Source organism: Helicoverpa armigera, chromosome 24 (assembly GCF_030705265.1).
Source record: "Helicoverpa armigera isolate CAAS_96S chromosome 24, ASM3070526v1, whole genome shotgun sequence".
In the NCBI taxonomy this organism is placed as follows: Eukaryota; Metazoa; Arthropoda; class Insecta; order Lepidoptera; family Noctuidae; genus Helicoverpa; species Helicoverpa armigera.
The window spans coordinates 7067471-7086108 of record NC_087143.1 but is presented as its reverse complement, the minus strand read 5'-3'; the positions used below and the strand labels follow the sequence as shown (position 1 = coordinate 7086108).

Here is an 18638-nt window from a genome sequence, read left to right as displayed (position 1 = left end):
TCCGTAAAGCAACGCCTTTTGTTATTGTTTTCAAATAGAAAATCGTCATTAACACAATTTCTAAGAAAGCTTAGTAAGTCGTTGTCAGCTTATTGGTCTTTTACATCAGAACTGAATTGTTTACATGGAACAAAAATAGTGTAAAAACGTCACTTCTTACACTTCATACAAAATCAATCGTCATCTTTAAAAGTTACACATCGGTATTAATCTTCAATCAAATAAATACCTTGAAGCCATAAGTATAAGGACTAAATTATTTTAGCAAATGTACTAAGTTCCACGCGTAGGAGACTGCGTGGCGATTATGACAAGTAAACAAATGACGATCTATACTATGTATTGGCATAAGTTTGTTTACTACATAAGCACGAGCGTAGTAAATAAACCATACTTTTTTATCCGTTTTTTATATGTTTTTTTTTTTTTAATCACTTGAAAAACGTGAGAGAAGACATTAAGGTCTTCTTCACAACATTAATAAATCTATCGGATAAAGCTTAATTTAAAAACGTTTTTTTATTTCAGCTAACTACTGTATTGGGGTCTTCCACATAGTATTTTCCGAATTTCAAAATATCGGACTAGATTCTGGCAACTTTTTTTTTATTTTTTAAAAGAGTGTCTATGAAGTTTTTTGCCAGCCATTCTCTATGAGACTTGGTCTTTGAAACCGTGCTTGGCATTTCGAAAGACCTTTTACATTTCTACTTGAAATAAAAAAAATGAGTTGAATATTTCTCTAATAAGTTTTTGATCGCACTCATAAAAGTAAATAAACTAGGTAATTCCAAAAAATTAATTTGACGCTTTTTAGTTTTAGGTTTTCACGAAGATAGTTTTAATTTTTATTGTAAATATGTTTGTAGTTCTGTAAGTATTTGTGTAAATTATAGTTTTTAATATTCTGATTATTTCCGATTTCAGAAGGTGTTATTACTCTGTTGCTTTTGTAATAAATATTAAATATCAGTCAATTTAAATGAAGATGCCGTCTCACAAATCTAAGAGGAAAATACGTTGTTTATGATTTCTATCAAAACACCAGTAAAACCTACTGAGATTACATCACTTCTATATCATACTTAAAATAAATAAGTAGGTACTGATATTAATTGTTTTATTGCTGTTTTGCTCTAACTTATAATACCTACACTTCACCGGGAGCTTGCGATTGGTCTATTGAATTAATGCGTTTCGAGTTGTTTTTATCCACGTTTTCATAACGGACGGTGAGCTTCTGAAAACCATAGTATATATTTGGACGTAATAAACACCGCTACTCAGTCGACTGTCTCATTTGATGCGTTTCATGAAAGTTCGTTGTGAAAGTAAAAAGTGCTCAAGAACTCTTTTGAGTAATTTTTAGTTTTGAGTTTTAGAAAGTTCGTTTTTTATTTTAGTTTTTTTTTAATTTTTTTTTTGTGTCTTAATAATTGTGCCAAAAAAATACATTATTTTTTATTTGTTGAATTAAATTAATTGAGGACAAATTTTCGGATAGTCTAATTGTTAATTAATATCAGATTCTGCGTTTTGTTTGACGCGTACGTATTTGAATTACGAGGAAATAACAGTGCTTTTATGTACTGCGGCATATATATGTCATTGACATAGGGCAAAGCGTTCATTCGCTCATCGCACTACGGATTGTGCGGTCAACTATACAAGGACCTCCTTGGAGTTGTACCGACAATCTCATCCTAAAACCTTTTTAAGGTCAGGATTATAAAAGTTCCTACATTTCTTGAAAAGTAGAATTTTTTATGAAAACTACGAGATGGCGTCAATTGTGCAGTGTGTGCTTGCCCTAAGTGTTTTGGTTGGTGGAGTTTGGAGTGCTAAGTGGTTCAGAAATGGTAAGTTTTAACAGTTTTGTTTTTACTTAAATTCTACAAAAACACATTCTTAATATAAAGTGAATTAGGTAGAGGGCATTTTAGGAATAGCTCATAAAACGTAGCTTTAACATATACAATATTAAGTTTACTACAAATAACTTCCAAAGATCTTAAAAGAGAACATTTTAAAAGTTTAGAACAAGTTTCTTTTCAGTTATAAGCAAAAGATTTTATAAAATAAAAAGATCAGCATAAGTAATATAACAAAAATCGACCCTAAAACACTGCAAATGCTCTATATTTTCAAAAAAAAAAAACATCAACTAGGTATGAATTACGTCATATCTTTTACCAAACACTCCTATTTTAGGAGTACAAAATAAGATGGCGTTGATTGGCCCGTCTCGACCAATCAGAGCGCGGCCTGATAAAATGGCTGTCCAACTCTATTGTTAAACCACACCCTATGTCATCATACTTTTTTAAGTCGAGTAATCACTTAGTTAATATACTTATAACAGTACATTTTTTCAATGTTCTGGTCATTTTAACATACTTTTTTCATTCAAGATTGCATATAGTTATTTCATAGCTAAGACTCTTGCGCACTATACTAATCAGGAATATAGGGAAATAGCATACACTTGTAATTCCCACAATGATTTTTCTAAAGGGTTTCCTTAATACTGACGTAGTTTAAACCGCCGATTGTCATATACGTATGCATGTATGGGTGTGTGTGTGCGTGGCACGCTTTTCCTTAATATGGTCAAACTAATTGCTTATGGGCCAATATGTTTTGAAAAAAACCCACTGAGTAATTTTACTGAGGCAGTAGAACATAATGTAGGTCATAGCTTTTGTATAATAATATAAATTCACGTACCTAAAAGTGGTGGTTATTCATTTAAAAATGTATTAAAATATTGCACCCATTTTTTTTTATTTTAGTTTTCTTAAAAAGATACCTCAAACTAAAAAAGGAGCTAAAAGTAAAAAACGAGCAAATAAAATGTGACAAGGTTCTAATAGTAAAACTACGTCACAAACGAAATGTAGAGGAAGGAAGGAACAAACAATTAATATTTGTTGTAAAATTAACGCCCATTCGATGATTGGTTTGTTTACTCAATAAAACCTGCGTTCATTCATAAAGTACTGGTAAAACCCTGCAGTTTATTCGTCATAACAAACGCATGAAGCTGATTAATATGTATGAAGTGTATTTATAGCATTTTAACTTTGAATAACATTAACTTATAACACAGCGACAATTATCACAAAATATAAAGCAAGAAATTTTTAACCCTAATTTAGAAAAAAGTCAAAAATATTTACTGAAATCATCTTTTAAAAAGTACAAAATACTTAGGTACTTAAATTGATAATTTGTACATAATCTACATTAAATATCGTGGCAAAAATAATTTTCTAAAGCGATCTATAAATAAATAAGGAAAAATATTCACAGCAACATTATTTATACATTGTCTCTTTACTTAATTTAATTGCGTATTCCATCATATCGTTATTAGTAGTACAAACATTTTACTTCGAAAGAGTCCATTATTCTCAAAAACGGAGGTACCTAACCAATATGACTACTTATCTACCTATCTAAATAAAAGAAATATACCTATAATTTTTACTCATGAAACTCAATCTTTGTTACAGAACAAGAAAAGTGTGGTGTAGAAGCGAGCACCAACCTCGTCCACCACAACCCCTGGCTGGTCTACATCGAGTACTGGCGTGGTGATACCGACACGGAGATCCGATGTGCCGGCACCCTTATCGATAGCCGCCATGTTGTCACCGCCGCTCATTGCGTTAGGACTCTTAAGTTTAGTCGGTAAGGATTAATTTTGAATGTCATTTTTTTTTTTGTAAAATAAAAAATTGCTCAATTTTTAGTTTGTGCAAACATTGTACTATTACTATTATACTATTCAAACTTTTTTTAAATAAAACTTAGAAAAATTATAGATGTTCCATTTTTTTGGAAGTTTTGCTCTTTTTTTAGTATTCAGTAATTTGGCACTATTCTAAGTTAAAGTTTTAAAGGATACTTTATTTTTAGCTGCTATCATAGATTATGAAAAACTAACTAAGCTTTTAACCGAAAATGCTAATCATTAATTTATCTCATTCCAGTTTAGTCGCCCGTCTTGGCGAATACGACTTATATTCTAAGGAGGACTGCGTGCGAGGAGTGTGTGCCGACCCCATCGTCAGGATCGATGTGGCTGACATCATCGTAAACCCGGGGTACAGCAATAAGGAACATGATATTGCTATCCTGAGGCTGGCTGAAGACGCTCCTTATACTGGTATGTATTACTTCTATCTGGATCAATATTATAAAGGAAAAACAAATATAAAAAAAGACTTCAACCTAAATTATTTCAAATTCTTGGGGAGTTAAACTATTCCCGTACATATATTTTGTCTGTGTGCGGAAAGAACCAGGTTGTCTCTGAAACAAAACAAGCAAAAGATAGTAAAATACTCCTGGTGCTTTGAGGGGTTTCAAAATAAAGAGAATAAGTCTTGATAAGTGCGGATTTGTTCAGTCATATCCACTCCACCAAAACTGAGAGACACCTTTCAAGCCAATGCTAACTTATTGTTCTTTAATTACAGATTTCATCCGCCCAATCTGCCTACCATCCGGAGACCTCGAACAAGACACGCAATTCTTCGCAGCTGGTTGGGGAGAAATCCCCCGAAAGGGCTACTATAGCCACGTAAAGAAAATTATTCCTCTACCCCTTTGGACCAAGGCTGAATGCAAGGCTGCTTACAAGTACAACCATATTCCTGACCACGTCATCTGTGCTGGTGGTGAAGATGGTGTGGACACCTGCAGGGGAGACTCCGGTGGTCCCCTCACCCGGGTAAGGGACACCATCGAGCTATGGGGAGTCACCAGCCACGGAAACGTACAATGCGGAACCAAGGATTCACCAGGCATCTATACAAACGTAGCTGATCACATGGATTGGATCCTTACGGTCTTGGATCCACAATAGAATTCGACAACGGCTATGTTTAAATTTTAACGATTTTTTTGTAAATAAAACTTCTATGACAGCAATGTGATATGATTATGATAAAGATAAAATGTAAAAAAAATAAGTTTAACTTTTAATAAAAACTGATTATGTGATCTCTTAATTTTAAAGTGGATATTTTTTTTTATTTAAATTAAATTATTATTAAAAATAAAATTTTAATTTTAATTTAAATATCGTAAAATATTTGCATTTATTTTTGTATAAAATAAACATTCCATGCCAAATATAATAATTTATTGACAATGAACAGATTTGTTTTTCTATTATTATTATTTTAAAATGTAATAAATTATTTAAGAGCTCAACGGTGATCAGATGTCATAATCTGTGCCATTATTTAAAATGTACCTACCTATACTAAAAAGGAAACTTTGTAAAATCATTACTTAGGAGAGATATAGGTACTTACTGTCAAAAGTAAATAAAAAAATACTCCCTTATCTGTTTCAAGACTCATTCAACAATATTGAAAGATTCATAGTCACCATAAGACTACCCATTTAATAACTTGACAAGTGTGAAAAAAATAAAGTTATAAAACCTAAGTAATGTTTAAGGAATTAGTTATTGTTCGGCCGATTTCAGATCTGAAAATGGCTCAATTTAATAATATTTATTTTTAAAGATGGTTGACAGTTAGGAGCATAGAAAACGAATTTAATGAAAGTGCCTTAATATTATTAGGATAGTTTAAGAGAATTATAATGTGAAAAAACCGGCCAAGTGCGAGTCGGACTCGTGCACGAAGGGTTCCGTAAATTACAGTTAAATCAACCTATCTCAAAAACTATAAGAGATACTTTGATCAAACCAAAAATCGTTGAAAGAGTTAATTAGCATGCATCACCTCTATTTTTTTTAGAATTTTATACCCCGTAGTTATAAAAATAGAGGGGGGGGACATACTTTTTACGACTTTGAGAGCTGATATCTCAAAAACCGTTCACTTTAAGAAAAATGTTTTTTAGAAAACTTTATATCATTTTAAAAGACCTTTCCATTGATACCCCACACGGGTATGTACATCGAAAAAAAAAATTTCATCCCTCAGTTACATGTATGGGGGGCCCCACCCCCAATTCTTTTTTTTACTATTTAGTGTCATATTTTTGTAGCGGTTCATACAACACATATTCCCATCAAATTTCACCACTGTAGTACTTATAGTTTCCGAGTAAATCGGCTGTGACAGACGGACAGACGGACAGACGGACAGACGGACATGACGAAACTATAAGGGTTCCGTTTTTGCCATTTTGGCTACGGAATCCTAAAAAATGGGAATAATTATTTTCGACTGCAGACAATAAAATGACGAACTTTAAAAAGCTCTTTTATCTTTTTTTTCTCTAACACCAATTTAGTTTTCAAGCATTTTAAAACCTCTACATAGTTTAATCTTAGTTTCTTTACCAAATATTGATGTCTCATGCAAGAAGATATGCTAGATGCGCATTACATATTATAGTGCAACAAGCATTTGCGCAGACACAGGTGCACTCTCTATTCCTTCACTCTCATAGCCCGATGTACGCCACCCGACTGGACGGCAATCCAAAACTACGGGAACAGAGATCAGACGCAGGACCGTGCACGGGTGTAATCATAAACGTTCGGACTCCGAGCCGCCTTGTGAAAGTTAAAAATTCATGAAGCGATTTCAACTCGAACCAGAACAAACCCGAGACCCCGTGCACAGGAGTCGTACTAAGCGACTACCGTACTAAAGAGGCAGTTGCATTAAATATATGAAGATACAGCAATTCTAAGACATCAATGAGGTACAAATGTATATTAATCGCAACGCCATCCAGCGTGGCAATGCAGCCAGCCTTTTGGGCACGATCCCCAATGACAGCGATGCGGATGAATTTTTTGATACTTAGTTTTAATATTTCCCCTTTATTATTTTCATAGTAATTAAGTTCCACAATATTGAAAGTAACTCATTTATATTGATTTAATTATAATAAAACTACCTTAGTCAATTATACTATAATTATATTATTAAGTATCAACGCTTGTTTTTCCTGTACAGTTTTTCTGAGCTATTAAAAATCGCAAGGTAGAATTACTTGACACATTTTCTTAGACGACTCAATGACCTTTTTTCTCGACCTGTTATCTTATTTATCTAATGTTGCCCAGCGTTTATTGTCGATGAATTTATTACATTTTTATTATTTTATCTGACAACGCTAAAAAAGTAACTAAACAACAATAAAAACATGTTTAGAAATAGTGCTAAATAACATTCTGCGCCTAGTACACCTATCTATACTTCAATAATGGTCTACATTAATAAAATTTATTGTTCGTGTGTATCCAAAAGGGTCCAAAACTGATTTGAATAATTCTTCACTATTGGATGGCTAGACTATCCTCGAGAAATATAGGCTATATTTTGCCCTGGTACCTGCAGGAAGAAGCTACCCCGGGACGCCGGTAAAACCGCGGGGACAGACAGACAACAGATAGTTTGTCATAATTATGCCTTTTTTAATTTAATTTAGTAGTTTTTAGGAAAAAGTATTAATGAAACGGTTAACAACATAACTAAAGTAAATTAAATTATATAAATTAGTTAATATGCGGTTTATAATTACTCAGAAAATTTTGGTTATGGTTACGATAAATATTTATTACGAGAAATTACTGCACACGGTGCTCATATTTCCTGACGTATTTTGATGTTGAGTAAGTATTTAGAACATCCATACGTAACTATAATGCCTACACGCTGACTCTTAGTCACAATTTTGCGCAGTTGGTTACAGTTATTTTATGGCTATCGAAAATTTCTCTCCCATGTAAAGAAAAAAATAGGTACCACGTGTGTTTTTTTAATGGGTATGCGTTTTTAATTACAATATAGGTTTGGTTATAAAATAATTTATCAATATTAGTTTGAATAAACTCATCGACACCAGTCTAACCAAGGGGTATCGGGTTGCCCGGGTAACTGGGTTGAGGAGGTCAGATAGGCAGTCGCTTCTTGTAAAGCACTCGTATTCAGCTGAATCCGGTTAGACTGGAAGCCGACCCCAACATGATTGGGAAAAGGCTCGGAGGATGATGATGATAGTTTGAATAAATTGGAATTAAAGAAATAAATAAATTCCATAATGAAATTGAATGAAATGAAATTGTTTATTTTGCAATGTGGACATTACATCACTTTTACACGTCATTTTAAGAACGCTGGGGTCGGTAAACAAATAACATTATTAAGATTTTTATGATTCACTAAAACTCTGTCGGTATCTTCTAACTTTTTGACCTATTTAATTGTTAAATAGCTAGATTTATTATGAAGTAATTTTGCATACATATAGATCAAAATCTGGAAGATGACATAAGACAATTTTAATCATTTAAAATACTATTGTCAAACAGATAAAATTAACATAATATTGCACAAGGTTATGATTCTGAATTAATAACGCGTTTTAAGGAAAAGATGCGCGTGAGTCAAATTCCTTTAGAGTTTACAGGATGTGGTAATATTTTAATGATGTTAATTCGATCTGAAAATCTATTTTAGGTAGCAAAAATATAATTTTGTTTCAATATCGATGCAAAATAAATAGATTTGTATTAAAGATATATTTGCCTTGGAATTTCTCAAACTATGTTGGGGTCAGCTTCCAGTCTTAACTAGATGTAGCTGAGTACCAGTGTTTCACAAGGAGCGACTGCCTATCTGACCTCCTCAACCCCGTTACCCGGGCAAACCAATACCTTTAGTAGGACTGGTTGTCAGGCTTTTTGGCTTCTGGTAAAGATGTTTGAATGACAGTCCGAACTTACGTATTTTTCGAATCAGGAAGGAATTTGTCATAATAAGATGGTCACCCATCCAAAAAATTTCCGCAGCAGGTGTTGCTTAACCTTGTGATCATTTCGATTCCTCGGGAGCATTGGTATTTTAGATAAAATAAAAAAATATTATGTACCTAACACCTAATTATCCTTCAATAATTCACATTATTAATTATTTTATCTGAACTTGAAAAGAAATACCTATGTAATAATTGAATGTAATATTAAAGTTGCTTTATATTAATGACATTATATCATAAATTCCTGGTATATGTGTTATACAGGAAAATAAATTAGGTAAAAAATGCTGTTGTTAGGTTAGGTTAGTAATAACCTATCCTTTGAAGTTACTTAACATTTTCATAAGAAATATTGAAATAAATAAAAAATCCCGAAGCAAAATAAATTAATAACAATTGCACTTTTAACATTTCACTGTATTTAAGTTTAATGACCGTTTCCAAGTCATTGCCCTGTCTTTCATAATATTATGATTTTTGTCATATTATGCAGTTTTTTGACCTCTTCACTCGTCATCATCAGGCCTTTTATCGTCCCACGTTTTTATTTACGCAGATCATGGATTTTTACTTGTTTTCGGATGATATTGCAGGTACTTCAAATCAATCTGGTAAATTTATTATATTTACATAGATATTTAATAATTTAAAAAAATCTCTCTCTGGAATCTGGTCTGGATTGAGGATGCCCGGGTAACTGGGTTGAGGATGTCAGATAGGCAGTCGCTTCTTGTAAAGCTCTGGTACTCAGCTGAATCCGGTTAGACTGGAAGCCGACCCCAACGTAGTTGGGGCTCGGGAGATGATGAATATGAAAAATATTGAAAGAAATAAAAAACCCGAAGAAAAACAACATAAATAAAGCAAATAATAATTGCATTTTTAATACCTACCTCATTGCATTTCAGAGAGTAAGTTTAATGACCGTTACGAGTCATTGCTCCCTGTCTTTCATAATATTATGATTTTCGTCATATTTTTATAAATTTTATACAGGTTTTTGACCTCTTCACTCGTCATCATCAGGCATTTTATCGACCTACTGCTGGGCACGGGTCTTCATTCATACAGGTAATGGATTTTTACTCGTTTTTGGGTGATATTGCATAAAACAAAATTTTATTTAGGTAGGTGCTTAATATCGATTTGGTAACTTTAATATATTTTCAAATGTATTTACATAGATATTTAATAATTTACAAAAAAATAAAATAAACATTAAAAACTATCCTAGTAACAAAAAAAACAAAAGTAAAAAGCTTAAAAAAAACTTAAAATGTCTTCACGGATCGGACGGGGCTGGATGTATGGTTGTTTGTTCCTCTTTCACGCAAATACTACCTACTGCACGGATTTTGATGAAATTTCTGACGAACGAAGTTTATATTACGTACTAGGAGTCCAGTATCTAGACAAAGTATTTTATTTATGATGAAAATTATGAAAAGATCTAAGTCTTTTTGCCTCCTGACGATTTTGAGCTGTGAAAAATTTCACAACTATCGGATTTTATGAAATTAAGTCCCAATGGGTCGACTTACCTCCGTCACTTTTTTCACATAGTAATCTGGCCCGCACATTCGGACCAGTTTTCCCGACTGTTATTATACCGTGTAATCTGGGCCGCGGCCCAGAGGCGAGTTTCCCCCTAACCCTCATCTTTCAAGCAATCCATTCATCTTTTTTTATATTTTCCTCTTCCTCTCCATCCATCTACATTCATACTTAGCACACACTTTGTTATATGCGTATCAACCCTCCTCATTACATGCCCATACCATGATAATCATAATTTGACTATTTGACTACTCATAATGACTGTTAAATATACAAATGATATTCGATCACAATTTGACGTGCCTCCTGAAATATAAATAGCCGGGTTTATCCAGGACTATTTCTATAATTCAGAAAACCTCAAGACAAGTTTTTCCGATACAAAGTTTTATTCCTTCCTTTCAATAAATTTACCTTTGTGCAATGAATCAGAAAGTGCGGTAGGTTGCGGAATATCCCGATTTTGCGTCAAATGACGTTTCGTAAGGTCAATCCCCTGAGTGCAATACCTTAACTGTGAGTCAACGATGCACTCATTTGTAATATTCTTTCATGAGCTTTTACGCACATACGTCTGTACAGGTATGTACAAATGTACAGGTACGTTAAATTACGTGTTGGGTAATGAAGGTAGCATTTTGAATGATGCTCATAGGTACATGTTATACATATTTCTTTAAACTTTGACTAATGTCTTTGACAAATTATTTTTTTTGAACATTTTTTTTTTAGACATGCTAGAAATGTTTATGAAATTGTTAGATACTTGCCGTCCTCCTTTTTAGGGTTCCGTACCCAAAGGGTAAAACGGGACCCTATTGTTTTCGCTCCTCTGTCCGTCCGTCACCAGTCTGTATCTCATGAACCGTGATAGTTAGAGAGTTGACATTTTCACAGATGCTGTATTTCTGTTGCTGCTATAACAAAAAATACTGAAAACTAGAATACAATAAATATTTTGGGGGGTTCCGATACAACAAACGAAACTTTTTTAAATCATTTTTTAAAATAATGGTACGGAACCCTTCGTTGCGATTCCGACTCGCACTTGGCCGGTTTTTTTAGATATTTTTTAGTCTGATACTGAACAGACACCCGATATACCAATATATCATAAAACTGGAGCCCGACAAAACTTTTTACAAGAAAACCGATTTCCAAAAACAATCAAATGTTAGGTGCATCGGCCTAGAAGTCGGTGTCTAATGGATGTACTTAAGTTTATTTTGCCACCGACGTCTAGGCCATACGTTCGAACTGAGAACCTCCGCCTTTTTGAAATCGGTTAAAAACTAAAGCTTGCAGTGTGATATTACATTAATATTTTTTCCGTGATTAAAAATAGTTTGCAAACTGCAACCTGGGGATTGCCCTTATCCCGTTGCATGGATTAATTCCCACTATTATATTATACATATATCATCACCGTCATAAGAACTTTTTTGCTTAACTTTCTTAACATGTTAATAATATAGAGATACTCTAGTTTTCTCGTTAGGGCTCTGAAAAAAATATACAGGTATTTAAGCCTGTATATATATGCGTGGGTCTGTGGGCGGTGAGTTCGGGTGGCTCATCGTCCCTCTGTCTGCTTAGACGACAGACCCGTGTCGACGGCGGGGTCATTTGATGATTTTGATGTCGTCAAAAAAGGCTTTATCACTACAAAAGTTTTCAAGTTGTACATTGCATATAAGGATTTATTCTTTGTATACATCTTAGCTTTAGTTTGTCGGCAATAGACATTTTGTGTCTTATTTTGTCAAAAAGGGGATTTTTTACTCTCATCACATCACGATTTGATAGCATGAAAAGTACTTTCATCACAGTCGTCATAGAATCGTCATAAAATAATAATAATATGCGGTTTTAGTGATGGGACGAAACAAGCAAAGTTTTCCCTATATCCAAGTTTAGTATATATATATTCCTCGACAAACGGACTACTGGATCATTATTTGAGGATAACCAGAAAGAGTATAACGTTATGAACAGAATATTTTTTGTGAATTATTAATTTATTTTGGTGCGATTTTAACAACATCTATGTATCAATTAGTTTTGTTGTGGTTGTTATCATGTGCGGAAGGCGTTTGGACTTTTAAGCTGATGAAAGGTATTTTTTTTTTGTAATTATAATAGAAAGTCGATTAATTTTTTTATTTACCACAAAAAATAAATAGAATTGCTTACAAGGTTATAAAAATATGCCAAAAAGAAAAATAGAAAAATTATTTGTATTTTTTCCGTCAATAGTTTTTGCATTTTTTTATTTATTTAACGTTTTAAGAAAATATTTAATATCAATTAATACACTAGAAATTATAGTTTCTTGCGTCAATATTGACGCACTTTATAATCAAACTTAATTGCGGTTTTTTAATAAACTTTGGGTATAATTTCTAATATGGCTACCACAAACAATAGAATTACTCATTGAAGCTTTCACTTAATTTAATTTTTATTTGTTTTGTTTCCAGGACCAACTTGCGGCACCGAAGCAAGTTATAACCTGATTCATCACAATCCCTGGTTGACGTATATAGAATATTGGAGGGGGGAGACCAGGAATGATATCAGATGTGCTGCTTCTCTCATCGACAGTAGACATCTCCTCACGGCAGCTCATTGCATCAAGACTCCTAAGTTTACCAGGTAATTTCATTCTTCATCTGCCTAGCCTTTTCCCAACTATGCTGGGGTTGGCTTCTAGTCTAACTGGGTGCTGGGAACCAGTGTTTTACAAGAAGCGACTGCCCTATCTGACCTCCTCAACTCAGTTACCCGGGCCACCCGATATCCCTTAGAAAAATCAATAAGGAAATTACAGTTACCTATTAAGAAAAAAAAAACATGGTTGCTAAGGCCCAAAAAAACTCGTGAAAAAAGTTTTTAAGATGTAAAGAACTTTATTTTTCATCTAGTCTTTCGCCTTTTTTATCCACCAGTTTTAGTTTTAAATTAAAATCAGTCAGGTATAAACAGGTATGAACAGGCATGGGAATATCCAGAAGGAAAATACAGATAGCTCAAAATTACTTGAATTACCTTCAAATTGATAACATGAGGTAAAATGGTATCGGAGAACTTACGGGATTTAAAATATTTCCCACCGTTCCTACCATTTCGCGTTACGATTATTTAATTTTTTTACCTTTATGACCTTGATTGAGTTATCAAGAAATAAGTGAAAACTCAAGAATTGGAAACCCATTTTTTTATACAGAATTTTGAAAATCAATTTCTTTATGCCTTTTAATTGGATAATTATTGACGTAGAACTCAAGATCTACGATAGCAACATGTATTTCTAAGTTTCTAAGATGAATCTGAAACGTCAAAATCGTAACGTTTGTAATAAAATTACATCAGTAGGAAATCCCTGTTTTGTATTTATAGCAATATTACGTATTTGCGGTCAACTCTTATACAATATCTCTGTACTAATTATAACAGGATAGGTTTTGGAAATTCCTTGATACTCAAATGACGGTGGGTTGAGAGAAAAAAATTATTAATAATTAAAATTTTACATTATAATGGGATTTTACACACCTGATTTTATTTGTTACCAGGTAAAATATTTAATGTAATATGTAATTAATTTTATATTATTTTTATTTTTAGGTTAGTAGCACGACTTGGTGAATACGATTTGACCAGCCAAGAAGATTGTGTAAATGGAGTCTGTGCTGATCCTATCGTCAGATTAGAAGTAGGAGACGCCATTGTTCATCCAGGATATGATGGGAAAAACCATGATCTTGCAGTTTTGAAGCTGGCGGAAGACGCCCCCTATACAGGTAAATAGTCCTCCATCACCAAAAAATTTGAAGAAATCTGGTCTTATAATTACAAAAATGTCTGGTCCTAAAATTTGAAAAATGTCTGGTCATAAAATTAGGAAAATGTCTGGTCATAAAATTAAAAAAATGTCTGGTCCTAAAATTTGAAAAGTATCTGGTCCTTCAAGTCTTACCAAACTCCTTACCAAACGCAGGTTAACTCATGTTTTTTTATTCTTTCACAGACTTCATCCGCCCAGTCTGTCTCCCATCCGGAGATCTCCCACCCAACACGGTGTTCGCAGCTACAGGTTGGGGAGAAATACCCCAAAAAGGGTACTACAGCACCGTCAAGAAAATCATACCTTTACCTTTGTGGACACGAGAAAAATGCGAAGCTACGTACGGAGCTAGGAAGGTCCCCATTAATACTATCTGCGCTGGTGGTGAAGAAGGCATTGATACTTGCAGAGGAGATTCCGGTGGTCCTTTAATCTGGGTCAAAAGTAAGGCCGAGTTGTGGGGAGTGACCAGTGCAGGGAATAGTCACTGTGGAACTAAAAACTCGCCAGGTTTATACACGAATGTAGCTGATCATTTAGAATGGGTTAAAGATGTTATTTCAGGGAATTATAAGCACACTCCTAGAGTAGACTTTGATGTATTATAAGTAAAAAAAGTCTGAAACAAGAAAAAAAAATAAAAATAGGTTTAGTAAAAAATACAAAAATGTAAAAAAGCTTTAAAATAATAAGAAAAAAGTGATAAAAAGTGCCATTAACATAAAAAAAATACTATTGTATAAGTTAAGGATAAGAATTGCTTTTCTGACAGTTAGAGTCAAAACTCTGTAAAAAGAAAAAATACAGTGTGTACTTTCAAGTTACCCTTGTAATATCCAAATACTGTATTTTGTAAAAGCAAATCTAAATATGATGTTCCTATTTTTGTTCTACTAAACGATTATTTTGTATTTGTGCCAAATACATCTCTGTAGTTCCTATCATGTACGTAGATTTAAGTTATTTATTGAATAAATTATTCCTTAAAATATGACAGCATTTTATTATGATCCCCCTTTGTACAATCAGAAGGTCTACACACAGCATGCATTCAAAACCTAAAATCGATCAAAAAAATTAATGAAAATTATTTTTAAGTTCAGCAATTCCATAAAATTATTATTTTGGATGTCTCCACCAGACCACGCTACTACAGGGTCCCGAATTTTTGGAAGGTGAATGTGGGGCAGAAGCCAACACGCTGAAGCCCCTTTGAGACAACTTTAATGATATGGTCACAACTCACACAAAACCGACGATTATTCTTGTAAGTATCCACTATAGAAATGTACCCAAGGACAATCCCCGGTTTGATGAAAACTATTTATATTGGATTACTGAAAATAAAAGGAAGGTTATTTGTATTAAAAAAAACAACATACATATTTATCTAACATTTATTCGTTTCATATCTAGATCAAAATTGTATAGAAACGGAACAACATTTTGTTTTAAAATGAATATTATAATCAGTCTTTTTGTAGATATATTTTTTAGCAGTTAACGCTACAATTATATAAAATTCGACTTAAGATAGAGACTGTTCGCTTAACAAGTGACTAACAATGACCTTAGGACCAAAAGACCGGGTCTTTTGAACCAACTCTTCAAAAGACGATCACGATGCTCCATATATCAGAATTTGAAAAACTCAAATATAAGAAATTGATTTTTTGTATAACTTGTTTTTATCAATATATAAGGTATCTTGTTGCCTCATAAAAGGATAAATTTAGTACACGATCATTTATCACCATCATTATCCTGCCCTTATTCCAATTTTATTTGAGGTCGGCGCAGCATGTTTTCTTCGACACTTCTCTCTGCCGTCATCTCACATGTAGCATTCTTTATAACATGATATAAGTGGAAATTATTATACAGACACAAAAAAGACCTTATTTTAAGTAAAGTAAACGGTTTGCAATATAATCAAAACATAAAGCTTATATACTTAATAATTATAATTAGATAGGTACGGGAAGGTCTTTATGTCGTCATAATATTGTGAAATATAATTAATAATAACATATAGTACTTATATGTAAAACAATTGAAGGAAACATTATTTAAATTGATAAGGCAGGTACCTTATAAAATAATATTACAAGATGATGAAATTCTAAATAAAAATATTTTTATAAAATATTTTTATAAAATATTTTTATGGGCTGAATTTTCGCTCATCTGTTAACTTTTATCTAGATGGAGTAGGTAAAATATAGCGGTTCGACATGTTTTTATACAAACATTGTTAAAACGTCAAACGTATGTTTTGGATAGAACTTGTGTTGATGATTAAATAATTGAACCTATAACTTTTGACATTACTTTTAAAAATAAAATATATGTGTAACATTTAATTTAGCCATAGGAAACATATAAACCAAAAGCCTAATTTCCTAATTAGAAAACTGTGTTGGTTAGTTACACCATAATTCAATTTTCCTTCACGCACCATATTTTGCATTTCTTGCAAACGCGACAATTTTAACCGCATAGTGTAAATACATCATTGTCATTGAAGGAGCGTTTTCAATGCTAGCTGCCGACTGCATGAAATCGGCTGATAAACGGTTTCATGTAAATACATACAGTAGTGCAGCTGCGGCCGACAGTCACTGCATGTGCGGTTGGCAGTTGCAGTCGGCATCATTCAAAAATTCAAAGCGTACATTCATTACCTACCTTAATACATTTAGTATTAAGGTAATTGTAGTCAATTGTAATTGTAGTCACTTCTTAAGCGAACATTCGTAAATATTAAAATACATGACTAGATACAGTTTTTTATTCATACCATAGACAATTATTTACAGAGTTTCGAACTTGGATATTTTTAAAAGCGATAGATTAGATTAGTCTCCATATTTCTTTAAAGATATTTGGGTCATCGTTTATTTGTTTGTGTACTGTACTTTTACTAAGAAGTAAAAAAGCCTTTATATTTTATATTGTTCTAGCTTATTTAGGTACCATTATCGCCCTTATACAAAATCCAAGTCCTTATTGGCACACAATCGCATAGATTTCATTTTTCCAAGCATTTAGGTCGATAGTAAATTCTAAAGCTTAAATACAGCACATTTGTATTTGTGTGCAAAAAATCCAGACAAAATCTATCAGACATTTTCTACAAAATCCAGTCGTTATTTACATTACCCAAAGTTTATAAGCAAAATGGCTCGTTGTAAACTATGTATTCGTTTTAAGCTAAACTAAACTAGAAGCTATTTTATCGATATTGGCTGGCGAATGAAGATACAAAACAATCGTGTCTCGTAGATTTTGTCTGGTTAAAAGTTTTTTTTTTTTATTTTTACAATTCAATTCAGATGATTTATTTGGACATGAATGAAGGAATTCTGTTTAAAAACTTTTCCTTATGTTCTGTCAATTTTAGAAACTTGATAATAGGTAACAGTTATTATTTCAAAAATCCATGATTTGTATCGTAATTGTAACATTATCAGGGAACTATCATTATGTTTTTTGAAATTAATAAGCCTGTAGATTGATTAACTTTTCTTATGTTATAGCAAAAAAATTCAACTGTGTTTTTTTAATACTATTTAAAATGCTTACTTGATGATAACACAATTCAAGGAATAAATTCAATACATTTTTTTGGCACATTTTAGGTTTTTAATGGGTAGGAAAAATTCAAACAATTAGCATTTAGGTAACTACCTAAAATTAAATATTTAAAACAATAACTTTAGTTAAATTGAATTTAACAAATAAACTACATATGTATATTGGGACAATATTATATATATTGGGAAACTCAACAAGTATTCCGTAACCGCAAAATTACAAATAAAATTATTTTTGGTAAAATTTATTGTAATTTTGAGGGAAATGATATCTATATAATATGTATGGATATAAGTACATACATTATGACTAGCCGATTTCCCGTGGCTTCACCCGCGAGCCATGGGAAACGACTGACCATCATCTTCCGAGCCTTTTCCCAACTATGTTGGGGTCGGCTTCCAGTCTGACGGCGACTGACCGTAAAGGGATAAAATACAGCCTACGTAACTCGGGAATCGGGAAGAGTGTACCTTTCCAACAATGAAAGTATTTTCAAATCGGTTCAATAGTTTCGGAGCCTTTAACACAAACAAACAAAAAAATATTCCTTTTCATTATATTAAAAGCATTGATAGACAATCGTTGTAAAAGTGTATTTAGTCGTCAAATCCAATTCATACATTTGCTACGTACCTAACACTATGTAGTGTGATTCATTCTCAGTGGTTGAAATAGGTATTTCATTCATAATTCTATAACAACATGTAAACTATGTAATTATTAAATATAGGTTATACGTTGTATTACGTAGTTATTAATTTATAAAGAAAATCCCGTGCCCCGCTGGCGTATCCATACTGATCTGTCATTTTAGGTTTTGGTCATTTTTCTCTCGTTGCATATCGGAACAAAATGACTAGCAGAGATGTCATAA

General features: G+C 32.7%; 2 protein-coding genes across 2 annotated transcripts; both read left to right on the top strand.

Moving 5' to 3' along the window:
• Positions 1–1506: 1506 nt before the first annotated feature.
• Positions 1507–5050, top strand: LOC110371188 (CLIP domain-containing serine protease B9). Its single transcript, XM_021327312.3, has 4 exons — positions 1507–1859; positions 3516–3693; positions 3996–4171; positions 4485–5050. The coding sequence occupies exons 1-4, from the start codon at positions 1781–1783 to the stop codon at positions 4871–4873; spliced, it is 822 nt and encodes a 273-aa protein (XP_021182987.3). The 5' UTR covers positions 1507–1780; the 3' UTR covers positions 4874–5050.
• Positions 5051–12279: 7229 nt separating this feature from the next.
• Positions 12280–14783, top strand: LOC110371159 (CLIP domain-containing serine protease B10). Its single transcript, XM_021327275.3, has 4 exons — positions 12280–12433; positions 12798–12972; positions 13945–14120; positions 14348–14783. The coding sequence occupies exons 1-4, from the start codon at positions 12364–12366 to the stop codon at positions 14770–14772; spliced, it is 846 nt and encodes a 281-aa protein (XP_021182950.3). The 5' UTR covers positions 12280–12363; the 3' UTR covers positions 14773–14783.
• The last annotated feature ends 3855 nt before the right edge of the window (positions 14784–18638 follow it).

Bases quoted from the DNA above. Each gene is read 5' to 3' on its own strand.
- LOC110371188 (XM_021327312.3), top strand. From the start codon at position 1,781: ATGGCGTCAATTGTGCAGTGTGTGCTTGCCCTAAGTGTTTTGGTTGGT. The intron at 3,694-3,995 runs GTAAGGATTAAT...ATCTCATTCCAG, and splicing joins AGGACTCTTAAGTTTAGTCG to TTTAGTCGCCCGTCTTGGCG. The intron at 4,172-4,484 runs GTATGTATTACT...CTTTAATTACAG, and splicing joins TGAAGACGCTCCTTATACTG to ATTTCATCCGCCCAATCTGC.
- LOC110371159 (XM_021327275.3), top strand. From the start codon at position 12,364: ATGTATCAATTAGTTTTGTTGTGGTTGTTATCATGTGCGGAAGGCGTT. The intron at 12,434-12,797 runs GTATTTTTTTTT...TTTTGTTTCCAG, and splicing joins GACTTTTAAGCTGATGAAAG to GACCAACTTGCGGCACCGAA. The intron at 14,121-14,347 runs GTAAATAGTCCT...ATTCTTTCACAG, and splicing joins GGAAGACGCCCCCTATACAG to ACTTCATCCGCCCAGTCTGT.